The following is an 18,305-nucleotide window of genomic DNA, read 5'->3' on the forward strand; positions in this document are numbered from 1 at the left end:
CGTAGAGGCTTTCAGCATCTTTCCTCAGGACTCTGGTCTCACTCTTCACCATCTGTCCTCCATGTTGCTTCTAGGCCAGGTGCTCTGACTTTGAGTGCCAACAGGATTCTAATATTTTCCTTTTTGTGGAACACTCCTTGCCTACCTGCCCAACCTTCTTCCTGTCATTCCCCACTGAGATCAGCTCTTTAGACCAGAGTGCTACATACCATTTGGAACAAACCAATCTCTCCCATGTCCCAGAGACTCTGCATTCGCTATTCTTGACGTCTGGATTTGTTTTTTTAATGTTTGTTTGTTTATTTTTAAAAATATTTATTTATTTACTTTAAAATACTTATTTACTTATTTATTTTGAGAGAGATAGAAAGAGAGAGAGAGGAGGGGTAGAGGGGCAGAGAGAGAGAAGGAGAGCGAGAATCCCACTGTCCAGGCAGAGCCTGGTGTGGGGCTTGAACTCATAAAACATGAGATCATGACCTGAGCCGAAGTTGGATGCTTAACCAACTGAGCCACCCAGGTGCCTCTGGAATATTTATTTATTTATTTATTTATTTAAACGTTTATTCATTTTTGAGAGACAGAGAGAGAGAGCGCATGAGCGGGGAAGGAGCAGAGAGAGGGAGACACAGAATTCGAAGCAGACTCCAGACTCTGAGCTGTCAGCACAGAGCCCAATGCGGGGCTTGAACTCACAAACTGCGAGATCATGACCTGAGCCAAAGTCAGACACTCAACTGACTGAGCCACCCTGGCGCCCCGCCCCTGGGATTTTTTTAATCATTGAACTCTTCTTGCGTAGAAGACTTGATTATTATGAGTGATGTGTTTAAGAAACTGGTATTCAGGATCTACTGTGTATCAGTTTCTGAACTAGAGTCTTTGCATATTCTATCTCTTGATTTCGACTTTGCATATGAGGAAACTGGGACTCAGAAAGGTCCAAGGCCACACAGTGTTGTCACGCGAGCCTCAGCATGTCCCCATGCTCTTCTCAAACTGTTTGGGGGATATATAGCTCTATGGCTTTCAAGATGAGAGCATCAGACTCCATAGCTCTCATGTTTGGGATGGCACTGGAGGGGGGCCTCCTGGCAATATTTCCTATTTTCCTTATTTGCTGGGACACTGAATACATCTGTGGGCAGGGACTGAGTTACAGAATGTGTGTGGAGAGGGTCAATTATCCAGCACGTGTCAATTTATTTATACTTGTTTTCCTGGTGCCATTTGGCCTACTACCTATTTTCTATCTAGTTTAACTCCCGTCCAGTACAGATGTTCCATTTTTTAATTGTTTTGATATATTTTGGACTTTTAGGAAGCCAATTTCTCGAAGGGTCCTCTAAACTCTATCATGTAGCATATTCAGTGACTGCTGGGTGTGGTGGATGTTTATAAAGCTTTGGGCCCATCCAGCCCTTTTCTCAAAGTTAAGATTCCTGACCCTCAGGGCTGCTTTCCCAGCTTCCCTTGCAGCTAGGGCATGGGCATGTGGCTCAAGCTCTGACAACCAGCTGCAAGATGTCAATTTGGATGCAAATTGCACCAGAAAGGAGGTGCTGTGCAGAGTTCCTTCTAGCAAGGATGCTGAGGGACAGACATTCAATTGTCAAAGATGGCTGTGGCCTGTCCTGGCTAATCCTGTGCCCAGCATCAGGGGTGTGGGCAGAGATGCCTGAGCCCAGTGGCCAGAGCAAGAACATTTCCACTAGCAGAGTCTGATGATATAATTTGGGCATCACTCTTGAATGGCAAGAGCTTGATTCTCTGGCCCTCCAGAAGATCCTGAAAGGGGCTAAATATACATCAGTTAACTATTTTTCTGCTTAAACTAGCTTGACTAGGTTCTTTTTGTAAATCTGACTGATAAAATGAGGTAGTTGTGTATCTTGTGGCTTACATTTTTCTGTTTTAACTGCTTTCAATGCCTTTTTTCCCCAATCTCCCAAATTCATACATTATAACTACGAAACTATGAACTATGAAACACAAGCGATTATGGAAATAATTAGGGCCCAAAGTTAAAGACAACACAATGCAAGGTTCCAAGTATTTACATTCAGGGAAGGACCACCCTCAGTCTTAAAATCCTCTGCATAACCTCATCACTTATAACTTGCTGCAAACTTGATAAATCCTAATAAGAAAAAGAAATATTTGGGAGATAGAGATCTTTTGGCAAAGAGGTCCCTTCCCAGGACGGCTCCCTAAAGGCTGATGGCCAGGTTCGGGTCAGTCCTATGTGAGGCCTGATATAAAAGCTGACATTTGTGTCCATCATACCACCCTTGGCTGACTCTGTCTCTGTATTGCAGCTCTGTCTCTTCCTCTTCTGAAACTCATATAGAAACACATACATGTTTAGCTCTCAGCAATCAACCTTTCCATTCTGCACTAATTGTTTTATGTGTTGGTTTTATATCTCTGATTAAACAATTAATTCCTCAGGGGCAAGGACCATGTCTTGTGTTTCTTTTATATTTATTACAGCATTGAACAGGCTGTCCTGAACATTGTAAGGGTTTGCTTAATAAATATTTGCTGATTGATTTCTCTCTTGGAGCTGTGGAGTGTAAATTAATGGATATCTCCTGATTCTAAAATGTCTGTGAGTGTATGTGTGTGTGTCTGTGTGCGTGAGAAGGGGAGAGAGAGAAAGAGAGAGAGGGGTCTGAGAGTTAATAAATCATAAACTCAAGGCATGGATTTTGGAGCTAGAAAAGTCAAAGACACAAGTCTTAGCCTTGTGAGCAAACCACCATTAGTTTGTCATGTATAAATTGCGGCTTATAACAATACCTACCTTAACTACCTCCTGGGATTGTGGGCTTCAGAAGAGATAGTTTGTATTTGAGACACCCTGTGATTATTACCTGGTCCACATGAAGTGGGACCAGAGAGGGGAGTTGAGAAGAGGCTCTAAAGTTAGTGTATAGAGAAGGGATCAGAGCTGACTTGACCCACTGGGTTTAGTCCCACTTGCCTGGGGCTAACAGGTTTTATAACACTGGACTATTGGGTTTCCAAGTATTTCCAGGTAGCAGACATCCTCCTCTTTATCCTCGACTTCTAGCCAAGGGCATCAATTCTACCTCAGACTTTAAAACATCTAAACCTGTAGCCTGTTACCTTGTATCACTCCCACCTTGGTTCAGGCCCTGGTCCTACCTTACAGCTTAGGGCTCTTTCTGCCTCTGGTCTCTAACCTCCTCCCCCATGGCCCCCACATGGAGGATAGTTATTGGCCTAAAAAAGCAAATCTGATCACATCACTTCTCTATGAAGCTTTGTTGGATGTCTAAACCTATGTTTTTTTGTTTTGTTTTGTTTTGTTTTGTTTTTTGGTATTTCTATATCTAAAGAGGGAAGCCCAGTTATGAGGCTGTTTCAGTCAGGTGAGAGATGTTGGGTGTGTGAACTAGGAAAGATCTAGAGGTAGAAAAGATTAGACAAATAAATATTTAAAACTATAAACCCTTTCTGTGTATGCATGTGTGTACTGTTATATAAAACATGAACAATGGTTATTTCTAAAATTTCTTCTATTCATTTAGATATTCAACAAATATTTATTGTGTGCCCACCATGTGCTGGGAACCATTCTAGGCACTGCAGATATGAGGGAACAACATAGATACAGGTCTTGCCTTCTAACAGCTCACTGTCTAGTTAGGAAAGAAAGAACACACAGAAAATCAATAGGAAATCCATCAGGACCATGTGAGTGTGACTGGGGGAACCACTTGAGATAAACTGGTCAGGAGAAAGTCCTCTGAAGAGGTGATATTTAAGCTGAACTTCAATGAGGAGCAAGAGTCAGCTAAAACACAGATCTGGAGAAGGATATTCCAGATAGAAGAAAAACAAAGAGTAAAGGCCCTTGGATGGGAAAAGAGTTTGGCATTTTTGAGGACAACATGCCCGTGTGAATGCCAGGCAGTGTGCTGGGGAAAGTAGTATGGGATGGGGTGAAAAGGGAGCCGGGGGCTTTATCATACCATTGTCAGGATTTTGAATTTTATTCTAGGGTTAGAATCCATTAGATGGCTTTGAGCCAGGGAGGGAGAGACACAGAATGGTTTATCTTTTAAACAGGTCACTCTGGTCCCTGAGTAAGAAGACTGTGTAGGGGTCATGATGGAGGCAGACATAAATGGAAGCTGTGACAAAATTGGCTGATGTAGTGTTGGCACTGGCTGGGTTGTTGATGGCTTGGCTAGGAGGTATCCAAGGACATGGAGAGAAGCGATCAATTACAGGGTTTATTCTATGGGTCAGACTGACTGCTTGCTGATGGACTGACTGGATATGAGGGTGAGTGGCAGGAAGGAATTAAGGATGACTTAGGGTGGATGGTGATGTCATTTGCTGAGACAACTGGGAAAGGCATAGATTAGGGGAAAATAGTTGTGTTTGGCTTTGGACATGTTAAGTGTGAGATGTAAGTCATTCAGTGGAGGTGACAAATGGTTGTTGGAGAAATGTCTGGAGCTCCTGGAGAGCTATAGATTTATATCTGTGAGTTACCAGCATGTAGATAATGTAACAGTCATGAGGCTGGGAGGGATCACCCCGGGAGAGAGCATAACCAGATCAGAGGGTGGAGGACAGCCCTGGAATATTCCAGCATTCACCAGTAGAGAAAACAGGGTCTGAGGAGCCGGAGGAACACCGGGAGGGTGGAGCTTCCTGAACTCCCACAGAGGAAGGTGTGTCCAGATATCTGGAGGATGTGGTCAACTATGCACAGGTATCACAAGAAGTGCAGTAAGACAAGGGTAGAAGTGAGATAAGAACACAGGATTTGGCAACATGCAGGTCGTTATGATGAGAATGACAAAAGCAGTTTGGGACCCAGGCCTGAAGTTGGCAAGGGTACATAGCTTTTAAGAAGTTTTGCTGAGAGGATGGATCATGGATGTTTTTGTTATTTCTGTCTCTGTATTCCAACCATGAACATTTAATACCTACATAATACTACAATAATACATACTTTGCAGATAGCACCCCACTCTTTGGGAGAAGGAGAAACTCCTCAGTACAACACGGAAGCCCTTCATCTCCCCTCCCTTGCTACCTCTCCAACCCCAGGCTCACTATTCTCCACAAGCACCAATCTGCTGTCTGCAGCAGCCTATATTTCATTCTCGCTAGCTGCCACCGCGTATATGACCTCCCACTCCTCTCAGCATCTGTAAGCCACCCCATCCCGCCCCCCACACGGATTCGGTTACACACGAATCACCCACCCAGTTTCACCCACACGTCCGTCCCACAGATGCAGATAAAGCTCCTTTCCTGCTTTCTCTTTCCCCAGGCCCCTTAGAGAGGTAGGATAGGAAACTAGGGAAGAGAATTGGGCCTCAAAGTCAGGCGGGTGTGGGTTCCTTCCTGCATCTGCCACTTACTAGCTGTCTGACTTTGGGCAAGTCTCTTAACGGCTCGTGCCTCAGTCTTCTCATCTGTAAAATGAGGTTAGTAAAAAACACACCCTATCCGTTTTGCGATGCCTGAGCAGCAGCTACGGTGCCTCATTTTGCTTCACCGTTGCTCCCTGTTGAGCCACAACAGGTGAGGACTGAGATGCTTCAGAAATGTGACCCGGCAATGGGGGCCCCTCACATGACCCCGAGATACCAGAGGTGTCTCTCTCCCCGAACAAGGCACGTGCGGGCCGGGTGACCTGTCTTTCCAGTAGGCCCACACTCTGGATCTGTGATCACGCGCCCCCCACCCATAGCTGAGCCTGACGCGGCGGTGGCTCATGCGCCTTTCCGCCCCAGCCTCTAGCCACGGACCACACGTCCCATCCCTGCCGCCCGGCCCCGCCCCCTGCCCCGGGCGCGCCCCTCCAGTTTGCCGGCTCGGGTGTCGGAGGGGCCGCGCCCGCGGGCCGCGGGCGCGGATTGGCTGAGCCGCGGCGGCGGGCGGCCCGTGGGCGCACACACCCTCCCCGTGCAGCCAATGGGAGTGCGCGCGTCACTGACCGGGAGGCCCGCGAGCCGGCAGCCCCTCAATAAGCCACATTGTTGCACGAAACTCCGGAGCAGGAGTCCCGGGCCGCCGCTAGCGCCGCCGTGTCATTAAGCGAAGATCCGTGGGCAAGAGCAGCACGCGTGTTGAGCCGGAGAGGTCCGCTCGCTCAAGTGAGGCCGGACTGAGATTCTTCCCAAGTTGAGCCTTTGGTGATTCTGTGGTGAAGTTAGCGCCTTGGCGGCGGGGCCACCCCGACACGTCGCCAGGAGTGATTTTTGGGCGCCTTCTGGGAATTCGGACTCCCAAAACCTGTTTCTGGAGACCCTAGACTCTCCCGCCAGGCGTGCCATCGCCTTCTTTTTGTGCCGCCCGGATTCACTGCTCCCGGCCGGGCCGCCAAGCCCGGATACAAAGCGGTCGGACCGCGCTGCCCTCCGCCCCCGCACGCGCTCCAGCCTCGGTTTCCCAACTCGGCGCCGACGGGCCGCGGCAGGATGATCGCCTCACATCTGCTCGCCTACTTCTTCACGGAGCTCAACCATGACCAAGTGCAGAAGGTAGGCAAGCGCGTGCAGGGGCGGCTGGCTCGCTTCTGACAAAGTTGTGCGGTCCCCGGCCGGCCGCGGACTCTCCGTCTTGACCCTGCGGGGGACCGCTTCCACCCCATTCGGGGCCGTGGGTGCGGAAAAAGTCAGGGCTGCCGGGAAACTCCAGGGCGCGAGGAGCCACGTCCGCTAGGCACCGGCAGGCGTGTGCGCGCGTGCGAGGCGCCTGGGCTCGCGCTCCGCGCGGCTCTCCGCCTTCCTGACACCCTGCGCGCGCTCGCGCTTTTTTCTTTTCTTTTTTTTTTTTCCGCTGGAGGGGCGGGTCAGCCAGCACGTAGTCTGAGACTGCGGAGTCCACATGGGTGGAGCCCCCCTTTGGCCGCCGGAGTTCCGGCGAGAGCACGTGTGGAGAATCTTGGCTGCGGTGGGGGAGGCTCCTCTGCCACGTGGGACTGCCAGGGGGCTCCCGCGCCGAACGAGCGCGTCTTGGGGACGTGCAGTTCCCCTCGGCGTTCCTCATGGCCTCGCGCAGGTGGGCTTGGGGAGAGGCCCCCTCCCCCGCCAGAGGGAGTTGGGACCGGGGCCAAGTAACTCCGCCCGCCGCACCCCCTCCCCGGAACTGAGGCGCCCGGAACTGAGGCCCCGCGAGGGGCGTACATCCCCCACCGATCGGCCTCTGGACCGCCAGGCCTGGAGTGGCCGAGGCCCGCCTCCAAGAAGAGGGCCAACTTTGGTTGATACTTCTGGTGCTCCTAAAACTTGCTCGAGGAGGATCTCCCCGCCCCCCCCCCCCTTTTCCGTCTTTTTAAGAAAAGTTTTTGTTATGTAAACGAGCTTATTCCTGCCTTAGGCTCCGACAGGTCTGCCTACCTAGTTCTCGGCAGGTTCATATTCTCTCTCTTTTCTCCCCCCCCCCCCCCCCCCCCCCCCCCCCCCCCCCGGTCTCTCGCCAGGTCATTTCCATAAGAAAGAGCTTCTGGCCCCGCCGGGACCAAACTCTAGGTGCTTCGGGATATGGGGTGGGGGTGGGGCCCGGCCCAAGGTGCAATCACTCTAGGGAGAATTGAGTTTCTGAAATCCTGGGAATTTCTGGATTGGCACCTGACCATGCACCTCAGCTAGGACTTGAGAAGAGGGGATGGGCTGAGGCGGAGGTAGGGGTGTCCAGACCTGTGAGGCAATGACAGCGTTGCTCAATTGCATACTTGAAGCTTCTGTGTCTTACAGGGAACACAATTTTGGGAGAATGTCTTGACATAAATTCGGTGCGGGGACCTGCTCTTACTCCCATTCTGGGTATTGTGAGAGCAAAGGTGGGCTGCCATTATGGTGCTTTCAGAGCAGAGACACATGAACCCCCATATAAAACATGGCCATACTCAGCCTCAGACTGGAGTAGCAAGCAGCGGGAGGCTGGTTTAGTTGAGTTTTACTCTGCTTATAAAACGGCTGTTGCTCTCTCATTCCTGGGATGTAGCTCTGCTCTGCACTTTAATGCAGTTTATTTAAGAATGTGTCTGTGAGCCGGCAGGATCTTGGCAACTTCTTTCGGCTTCTCTGCCCAAGAAGTGAGTTAACCCTTGGGGAAGACTCATCCCTTGGCAAATTCTAAAGCAGGAAGCTGGAGGATTATTAATCCAGGGGAGGTCTTCTCGGATGTGTGAATATCAGACCAGGACATTTTAATTCTTTTACAAATTGTCTCCTACTCCAGGGGAGGGAGGCTAAGACCTGAACCGTGTCATAGAATGGATTGGGGGCCATCTCTTTGGTCCCAGAGTGGAGAGATTACTAGCCAGGGTATCTGGAAATGAGTTCTAATCTCTGTTTTATGGTTTATTAACCTCAGGACCTGAGCAAGTCACTTTGCCTCTTTGGCCTGCTGATTTCTTTTTGTGTCTTCAGCAGGCTCCACGCTCAGTGCGGAGCCTGACATCATGACCTGAGCCAAAATAAAGAGTTGGAAGCTTTAACTGACTGAGCCATCCAGGTGCCCCTGGTTTCTCTTGGTAAAAGGGGAATGACAGCAGTGGTCCTGTCCACTTTATAGAGTTGTGATGATTAAGCACAGTAATGTAGAAATGTCTTTCTTGTAGGTTACTCTTATCTACACTCACAACTTCTTTTACCCTGTGAAGTATCTGGGGGGAGACAGGTGTATTTCCTCTAAATTACCAATGGGGGCAGAATAGAGTCAGGCCCTTAACTTACCAGGTGTCAGAACCTGGAGCTTGGCCTCCTGGCTTAGGTGAGCAAAGCTGTTTGATTCCAGCTGCAATTAGATAGGAAGTAGGAAGAGAATCAGAATATTTTGGAAGCATCTTTTCAAGTTGCTGCTACAAGGATGAGTTAGGAAAGAAGGATGAAGCTTGAGTTTAATTTTAGAGTCTTTTGAAAAGGTCTTGATTTGGACTCTTCTGAAATCCCCATTATCTTACATATTCTGGGTTGTGGTCTGAGGCATGGAAAACATAGATTCACCTGCCCAGAACTGTCACCCACCTCCCTTCCCCCACCCCCCGCCTCCAATTTGTATCCTGATGGACAAGCCCAATGTTTTGTACCATTAGGAGGAGAGTAAGCGTCGTTTGCTCACTTTTGCCGATTAATGCTTTGAAACTCAAGAGCAAATACTTATAGCATCTACTGTGTACCAGGCACTGGTTTAAGCTCTTTACATTTGTTAGCTTATTAACATTCATAACAACCTCACAAAGTAGATGCAGTTATTGACAGCATTCCTGTTTTATTGGTGAGGAACGAAGGCATAGTAACTTGTCCAGGGTCACTAGCTTTTTTGTAAAACGTGGGAATTAAAGCCATGCAGTTGGGCTCCAGAGTCCCATGGTCTTGACCATGTTCACCTGCTTCTGGTAACAATATTGGACTCCATCCTAGCCTGTGTCTGCATTCACTCTTGGATGCTGGCAGCACCCTCACTTAGCATGCCCAGAAATGCAACTAGCTCTTCTCTTGGTTGCATTAATGGCACCAGTACCCTCTGGCCATTCTGGCTGGGAGCTTTGGACTCATTTCATTGACTTTCCTTTCTGATTGCTACACATTTGTCAACCGGTGTCTGGCTTACTTCAGAGGCCTCCTAGGGTTTCTCTGTTTCCACTCTCTTTCTGGAGCCAGATTGGAACATTTCAGAAGCCTTTTAACACCGCATGCTGAATGCCCCTGACTCCTTCATATTCTGTATCTTCACTCCCCAAGGACTTGCCTGGCCATTCCTTTGAATGCCACACTCTTCACACTAGGTGCTTTTTCCTTATCATGGCATTTTTATCATCCCACTATGCATCAGAGTTGGTAGTTTTCAGTTCCAGTTCCCTCCTCAGGACAGGGAGAATCCTGGCTGTTCATCTTTGTAGCCACAGTTTCTGGCTACTGATGTACTCAATGAGTGTGAGGATGAGGGAGGGGACCTTCCTGGAGACAGCAGCTCAGCAAGGGCTGTGGGAAGGGGAGGAGGGTGAGAAGCAGATTGGAGGATGGCTAGTCCTGGGCTGAAGGGATGGGTGGATGGGGAGACATTAAGAGAGAAAGGCAGTGGGCTCTTCCTTCGTCAAGGCCCAAGGTTGATCCTGAGAAAAGGTGGGGGGGCTTGGGGGACACGGGGAAAAAGGCAGAGGGTAAGGGTGTTTCCTGTCTTCCAGCAATCAAGGCTTTATGCTCTGTCTGTGGAGAGATAGAGGATTCTTTTTATTAATTGCGGTATAGTTAATATTCAAGATACAGGGTTTTTGCCGCTTGGGAATGAGGATCAGTTTTAACCATGGAAGTGAAATGAAGTGTGCATGCCTGCCTTTAGCCATTGGCCAAATTATTTAACATGCACAGACTGGTGACATATTTTCACTCCAGTTATGGAATATAGATAGCTCATTCGGGCTTCTTTCTGTGTGAGTGAAGGGTGGCTTTCAACTCTGGACTTAAGAGTGGGAGGAATATCTTGGAAGCGAAAATTCAGCAGAGCCCCTAAGAGTCAAGATAGGCAAGAGTTTTAATGTTTTCTGAGAACTTATTGTGGGTACCAAGCCCTCTGGCTACTACGTGGGAAACTGAAACTAAGACCCCTTTCACTTGTCTGGTGAGATAAGTTAGTAGTGAAGAGAGGGTGCCTTACCATGGGGTGAAGAGTTAGAGACCTCCAGAGAACCTTGATGGGTATGCCTTGAGCACCTGCTATGTGCCACTAATCTTCAGATAAGGGGTTAAAATACCAGGAGTTCAGTACTGATCACAACCTTACTGAGATTAGTTTTGGCTGAGTTAACTGACATTGACAGGTACAGTTTTGCGTTTGTTCAGCTTGTATGTACTACTTAGCATCCTAATACTGTCTCTTCCCTGCTCAGGAGCAGTTGATGGTGGTAGGAATATTTTGTAACTTTTGCTAATCATCCATTTTTTTTTGTATCACCAAATTTCTATTTCAGAGAGCTCTGGGAAGCACTTTTCTTTACCATTGAACTAATTAAAATTCCCTTTGAGGCTCCTCAGATAAAGCCAACTTTTTTTTTTTTTTTAACATCACTTTTCAAAGTTGAACTTTTCCAGCACTGTGAGGAGGGTGAGAGCAGTTAGGGGCCCTTTTCCAAGGAGAATCAAAACAACACAAACTGCAACAGTTTTCTCAAAATCTGGCAGCCAGAGTAAGGAGATCTGATGTACTAAAAGACCTCAGGAACCCCAGAAAACTGGCTTCCTTTGTTCAGATACTTCTTTAAAAGACAACTCTAGATAATGGGTTCCTCATTATCATTGTTGAGTTTTGCAGTCAGCAAGTTTGGTTTGTTTTCCAACACTGTGTGTTGTCTGTCTTTTCCTTTCCAAAGCAGTGGGGGGCTGGGGGTTGAACAGATCAGATCCCAGAGTTCATTGGCTGAGTCTTAATATCGCACACCACAGATCACAGGCTATGCTTTCTTGTACTGGAGTGGTTGTTTCTGCTTGCTTCTCAAGCAGGTCTTTCAACTGAAGTGCTGTTGGCATTTTGGGCCATGCAGTCTTTTGTGAGGGGTGATCCCAATCTATAGTAAAGAGCAAGGATTCCCACTGTACCCAAGTTGACAGGGGCAAAGCCTGTGTTTTATTTGTTTCTTTGTTTGGTTTTGTTTTTGTTACTACTTCTTTGGAACCATAGTTTTCAACTATTGGTGATTTTGCCCTCCAGTGGACTTTGGTAATGTTTGGAGACATTTTTGTCTGTCACAGGTTAGGTGGGTGAGGATACGTTATTGCATCTAGTAGGTAGAAGCAAGGGAGGTGCTCAATCCTACAACACACAGGACAGTCCCCTTGCAACAAAGACTTTTTTGGCCCCAGATATCTGTAGGTTGAGAAGCTGTGTTAGAAGAGCATAGTTCATCCCCTCCTTCAGTTTTATAGCGCATTGTTCATGGTCATAGAGCTACTTAATAGCATCTGTAACTAGGACCTTGGCTGTCAGCTCTCAGGGTGCCAGGACATGGGACAGTCATGGTAGGAAGTGGTCTTTTACAAAAGTTGAATTTGAGGTGAAGTCTGCAGACCATGGCAGTCAGCAGATGTCCATGACCCCTGGATAATGGGTAGGTTACCTGGGTTACTGTTTTTCTGTATTTAACCAGAAGAATGTGGGCAATGTAAGCACTCCAGGAAGCCCATGGGAGAGAAGTCTGCTCAGTTATCCACAAGAGAATCTCACCCTGGTTGTTGCTGGGATTTTCATGGAGGCCAGGCATCCATCAGGCTTCTGAACAAAGCAGGCGGATGAGCTGACAGAACATGAGTAAAGGAGCTACTATAGCTGGGGGCAGAAGAGAGAGGCCAGTGATACCCACCAAGGGCCAGTCCAGCAGTCATATTGGGAGAAGCTGTGTGGTGAGTGATAGAGCCAGTCTCCTAGGGTTGAGTCCTGGCTTATGTAACCAGCTTTGTGAACTTGGGCCAGTTAATTTAACCTTTGTAGGGCACTGTTTCTTCCTCTTGTAAAATGGAGAGTTTTGGAATTAATGCCTTAATAGGGTTATTGTAGGGATTAAAGAGAGTTCATATATAGGAAGCTCTTGGAGCTGTGCCTGACACATAGTCAGTTCTTCATGTTTTAAATATTAGTACATAGAGAACTACAAGCATATAGTACCACACTCTTAGATATCCTATTGTGCTGTCATCTGGGCAGGAGCAAAAGAGGCCCTTTTTCTTTTTTCCCCGAGGGCTTTTAGGGCATATGGATTCTGGAACATTGGTGCTTTCTGTCAGATGTCGGGTTGGAGTAGAAGATAGGGAGGGCAGAAGGATAGGAAGTTCCTAAATATGAGGACTAAGGAAGCATCCTCACCTGCCCTCTCTGCCATCTAAAACTGTGTCTTTCCTGGGCATAGGAGAACCATCCTTAAGTTCTTTGTCTAACTTGCTTTCCTCTGGGAAGTAGCATCTCCACTGGAGGGTCTCGGGGATGCCATGGCCACTGGTGTACCACAGCTTGAAGCATCCTCCGTGAAAGGCATGACTGATCACAGCATCAGTTCCACCCTTTTCACTGTAGAAACCTAGTCCCCTCCTCTTTAGTCCCTCCCCCAAAGGTCAGAGGCTCCCAGGGCAGTTGCTGAGACCACTTATGCTGCAGTTGGCCAATGAGATGCTTGTTTACCCTTCCTTACATCTGCCCCAGACTCTGACTTCCCACTGGGAAGCCGCTTGGGGTGGGGGATGCCCTGGGCTGTTGAGTCATGGTAGGTTTTGGTCCCACTGATCCCTGGAGTTTCACTGAAAGGAACCATCAATCTCATGTTATTTTGGCACATCGGGTAGAGGATCTGTGGCCATCTTGGGTCTCAGCAGAGAGCTCTTTGCCCCTCATATACAGACTCTGGGCTGTCTAATGTGGCCCTTCCTGACACTTGGGTACCCAGGGCCCTTTCTTGACAAAGCCCAAGGCAACCTTCTTTGTGGAACCCACACTTGCCTTCCCCGATCCCTGTATAGGCTTTGTCTTGTCCAAACCCAGTTGGGAGTCTTGGCTTTGTTGCCCTGAAATGCTGCTCTCTTTTAAGGGTGGCCATGCTTTTTGCACTTTTGTCTATGGGTCTCTAAGCATTTCCTTGATGTTCCTTCCTAGGAGTGACCTTGGTTAAAACTTACCTTGGAGTTAACCAAGAGAGTGAGTCAGGGCTGAGACCTTGGTCCTTGGTGCCCACCCATCCAGCCTTCCTGCCTCTTCTCACCTTAGCTCAGTGACTCCACCCTGGAGGTGGTTCATGTGCTTCAAAGGCCTTGTTCCCAGACTCTTCCTTCTGGCATCTCATATTGTCTGATAGAGGAGTTAAGACAGATAAGCCATCAGGGTTAAATGAGGGCATGTGAAGCTACACTTTTCCTTTTTCCCATTTGAGAGACTTCCTCCTCCTGCTTCCTCCCAAATTTTCCTGTCTCAATCCCTTCCAGGGAAGCTTTCTAGCCACGTCTCATCAGTTCCTCCATCAATACCTAAAGCTCTTAAAATAACAAACATTTCTAAGTGCTGGGCTTTGTCTATGCACTCACACTCAGGCCATCCTGAAGCAGCCCTCTCAGGTAGACATTATTATTACCTATTGTTCAGATAAAGACAGTAGGGTACAGAAAGGGACAGCACCTTCCTTGTTCAAGGGCCAGCCAGAATTCAAACCCAGGCAGCCTGACCCCAGAACCCAGACCCTTAAGCCCAGCCCTTAAACACAACTGGAGATGGCCACTTGTGTTTCAGTTTCATGGGGCTGTGAGTCAGGTGTCATTTGGGACCTTTGGATCATCTAGTTCCAGTTCTTCATTTTATAGATGAGGAAACCAGGTGCTGTGTACCGAGTGACCAGCCCAAGTTTATATAGGACAAGCCCCAGAGCAAGAACCCAGTTTCTTGGTCCCTGTTTCCCTTTTGGCACCAGTTGTGCAGCATGAGCTCTTCCCATCAGTCAGGCGTGGGCTCCTCAAGAACAGAGGCAGGATTTGCCTTGCGGCCTGTACCTAGAGTAACCCTATAATTTATTGTCCAAACTGGGCCACTTTGGGTAAAAGGGGACACTGTTAATACTTACGCTGCTACCTCAGTGTAAACTGAGCTCGTTCTAGGCTAACTGGACATATGGTTGCCCTGTCCGTGGTGGCTGTGATTGTGGGGTGGGCGGGCAGACTGGGAAGGTCTGGGGCAGGACATGGTGCGCAGGGACAGATCCACAGGGGCTCAGTGCAGCAGGTGGACACCTGGCAGCAGGCAGGAGTAGGTCGTTCAGACACGAGGCTCAGGGGTAGACTCAGGTCCCTGGCATGGGGCTATCCAGGGAAGGCAGAATCTGACACTTCGGGGACCTGGGGGACTAACCAGGGCAGCCAGGTAGCTGTAGAGGAAACCATGCTACTGCCAGGGTCATGTGCCGTCAGGGCTCAGGTGAAAAACAGGGTTAGGCTCTGAGCCCCTAGGTATTCTAGAATGGCTAGCTCTCCCCTTTACCCAGGTTACTCTCCTACTGCTTCGGCACACTGTAGCCCCTTGTATGTGACTGTGACATATGATTTGAACACCTAGTGTATCTCAGTACTGAGATAACTGTTGGCATCACAAGTGTGAAGTTGGGAACCTGTGTGAGTGCCCTTAGTCCTCTGGGACCAGCGAGGGTGGAAAGACACAAGGTACCAAAAGTGTTTTGGCAGCTGGGAATTTGGGGAGATGCCATTTGTTCTGGGCCCTGAAGGTCAAGTGGGAGTTTGTTAGACCAGAGGAGGAGAACATTCTAGGTGTGGGGTCAACATGTATACCTTTGTAACCTTTTTGAGGCACTCCTTAGAATTCTATTGATGTGTGCATGATTTAAGGGATTGTAAATCTGTATTTTATTACGGTGAAAGGAACTGCCCACTATCTGCCCTTACTTTCAGTTTGTAATTACTTGCTGACATATTTGCCTCCTACCAATAGACTGAACCCCTTGCAGGCAAATACTGGGGTCTCCTTTCCCCTGGCATCCTCTGCCCCTAGCACACTCCATTTAGCACTCAATTAATGTGTGTAAATAACTGTGCCAGGGTCATGTACACCTGGGACATATCATCACCATGCTGCCCAACAGCTGGAACAGAATGTCTGAGGACAGGAAGGTCCCATCCATGTCCCAAATCCCATCTCCTGGACCCCTGATGGGTGCTGTTGCCTGAGGTCTGTCTGGCTGTAACTCCAGGCAGCTGAGGCAAGAACTGGAAGAACAGGAAACCCTGTGACTCACGGAGGTGCAGCAGGATCCCGGAGGAGTGGCCTATAAGCCTCTAGGTCAGCTCCACACTTAGCCTGGCGCCCCAGGCTTGTGAGTGCGTCGTGCGTCAGCTGGAATCTCCCTGAGGTGGCATGGTGGCCCCAGTGAGGTTCTGCCTTGTCCCATCCTGAAGAAAGTGTTTTGGCAGATCTGTTACTTTTGGTTGGCTGCCTTTCAGAGGAAGGAGACTTAAAGAATCCAGGATCTGCTGTGTCTTTGCCTCCTCAGTTTATCTTTTTTTCTTTTCTTTTTTCTTTTCTTTTTTCTTTTCTTTTCTTTTCTTTTCTTTTCTTTTCTTTTCTTTTCTTTTCTTTTCTCTTCTCTTCTCTTCTCTTCTCTTCTCTTCTCTTCTCTTCTCTTTTCTTTTCTTTTCTTTTTTTATCAGAAACATCTGGCTTTGGCTTGGCAACATTACAGGATAAACTTGCTGCTCTTTGCACAGCCTCGGTCCTCCCAGGAGAAGTTTGTGAAGGCATTATTATTAATGAGGTCACTGACAGTAGTTACCTGGGTTTCCCAGGATGGGCACACCTGTGCCCTAGGTTAGGGCACTCAGCTGACCACTGGATGTTGTAGGGCCTGCTAGGGACTTGGCCTGTGGTTTGGGGAAGCTTCTCCAAGCCTTGGTTTCCTTGTCAAAGATTTGAGGTAACACCGGCAAAGGAATAATGCAAAAATAAATTCTTTTGAAACTAAGTTGCAAGCCTGTGTCAGCATGTAGAGTCACTGGAAGGCTGTGTGTGGCTGCATTTAGATTATGGCTCCCCCCTCTGGTCTGACCTCTTACAGACTTCTTTGATCTTCTTGGGCCCTCTTGACCATGAGTAGGGGGTAGACCAGGGCCTTGACCTTTATTCCTCCTGTATTTTAAAATTATAGTATAATATACAAAAGAAACTGAAAACACCAGGTAACCACCACCCAGATACAGTAACCGATCATTACCAGCACTAAGTGTAATCACTGTCCTACCTTCTGTCAGCATAGATCTGTTTCTGTACTTCATATAAATGGACTCATAAGGTATGTCCCTTTCAGTGTCTAGCTTCTTTCGCCCAACTTTATTATTTTTTTATTTCTTATTACAAAAAATTTTTTAAATGTTTATTTTTGAGAAAGAGAGAGAGAGAGCTCGAGTTGGGGAGGGGCAGAGAGAGAGAGGGAGACACAGAATCTGAAGCAGGCTCCAGGCTCTGAGCAGTCAGCACAGAGCCTGACATGGGCCCAAACCCGAGAACCGAGAGATGATGACCTAAGCTGAAGTTGGATGCTTAACCGACTGAACCACCCAGGCACCTCTCTTTCACCCAACCTTATATTGTGAGATTCATCTATGTATGTTGCTATATGTGTGGTAGGTGGTGTTTTTTGTTTTTGATTTTTTTAATTTAAATTCAAGTTAGTTAACATATAGTGTGATAATGATGTCAGGAATAGAATTTAGTGATTCATCACTTACGTATAACACCCAGTGGGTAGGTGGTGGTTCTTAACAATTGCTGTATAGTATCCCTTCTCCTCTACCCCCAACCCTGTTTCAACTGTCTGATTTAAAGCAGATGAGACCAGTCAGAGCCCTTCAAGAGGGTGCAGACTTTCTGAAATTTGTTTTCAGAAACTTGTATATATACAAATATACAGGTCATCTGTGTAGATGGCCTGATTATATCTTTGGGACAAGAACGTGAGTGCTAGGAAAGTTAAAATTCAATCAGTTGGTCTGCTTGGGGTCTGGAAGAGGCTAAAGAGTAGCAGTCAGCTGCTGTCCCTCCAGCACCTCCTGGAGCCTGGGGACAGAATGTCCAGCAGTGCTTCCGGGTGGCCCTGACGTTACATGCTTGTGGAGTTGCTTTCTTATCCAGTTTATTCATTTGAATTCACACTTCTGTTGAAGAGGATGTGTTCTGTAGGGATGGCTGATGAGCATTTGTTTGATCATGTATTATTTATTATTTCTGCTTACTAAAAGGATTAGGTGATCTAGTTCAGCTTTCAGTAAAAGGAATAGACAAGGGTGAATACCAACACGTATGGAACCAGGGACGGTTCACTGGAGTGGAGAGCAGAGCTCTGAGTTTCCCGGCAGTCTGGGCAAAAAGGACAGCTGTCCTTGAAGCAGTTGTTTTCATTTCACTGGCCTGTGGCAGGAAACAGTGACTCTGGGCAGCCAGACTTTCTCCTGGCACCAAACCCTACAGAAATGTAAATGGTCAGTAAATAACACAGCAACTTTACACAGTGGGGTGACTTTTATGATCCTTCCTTCCTGTGATCCCATGACTAAAAGTGGTAGGTTTAAATTTTTTTTTTTTCAACGTTTATTTATTTTTGGGCCAGAGAGAGACAGAGCATGAACGGGGGAGGGGCAGAGAGAGAGGGAGACACAGAATCGGAAACAGGCTCCAGGCTCTGAGCCATCAGCCCAGAGCCCGACGCGGGGCTCGAACTCACGGGCTGCGAGATCGTGACCTGGCTGAAGTCGGACGCCCAACCGACTGCGCCACCC

The 18,305-nt window shown here is 47.9% G+C and overlaps 1 protein-coding gene across 3 annotated transcripts in view; it reads left to right on the forward strand.

Annotated features, from left to right (window-relative positions):
- Positions 1-5,981: 5,981 nt before the first annotated feature.
- HK2 (hexokinase 2) overlaps positions 5,982-18,305 on the forward strand; it is a 62,728-nt gene continuing 50,404 nt past the window's right edge. The window contains exon 1 of one of the 3 annotated variants that reach the window (XM_043603803.1): positions 5,982-6,536. In XM_043603803.1, coding sequence (XP_043459738.1) covers positions 6,474-6,536 — 63 coding nt within the window. In that variant the 5' untranslated portion in view covers positions 5,982-6,473. Of the gene's footprint in view, positions 6,537-6,939; positions 7,057-18,305 lie in introns of those variants that run through there. The other 2 variants (XM_043603804.1, XM_043603805.1) reach the window with 2 other exon arrangements.

This window comes from Prionailurus bengalensis, chromosome A3 (assembly GCF_016509475.1).
Source record: "Prionailurus bengalensis isolate Pbe53 chromosome A3, Fcat_Pben_1.1_paternal_pri, whole genome shotgun sequence".
Lineage (NCBI taxonomy): Eukaryota > Metazoa > Chordata > Mammalia > Carnivora > Felidae > Prionailurus > Prionailurus bengalensis.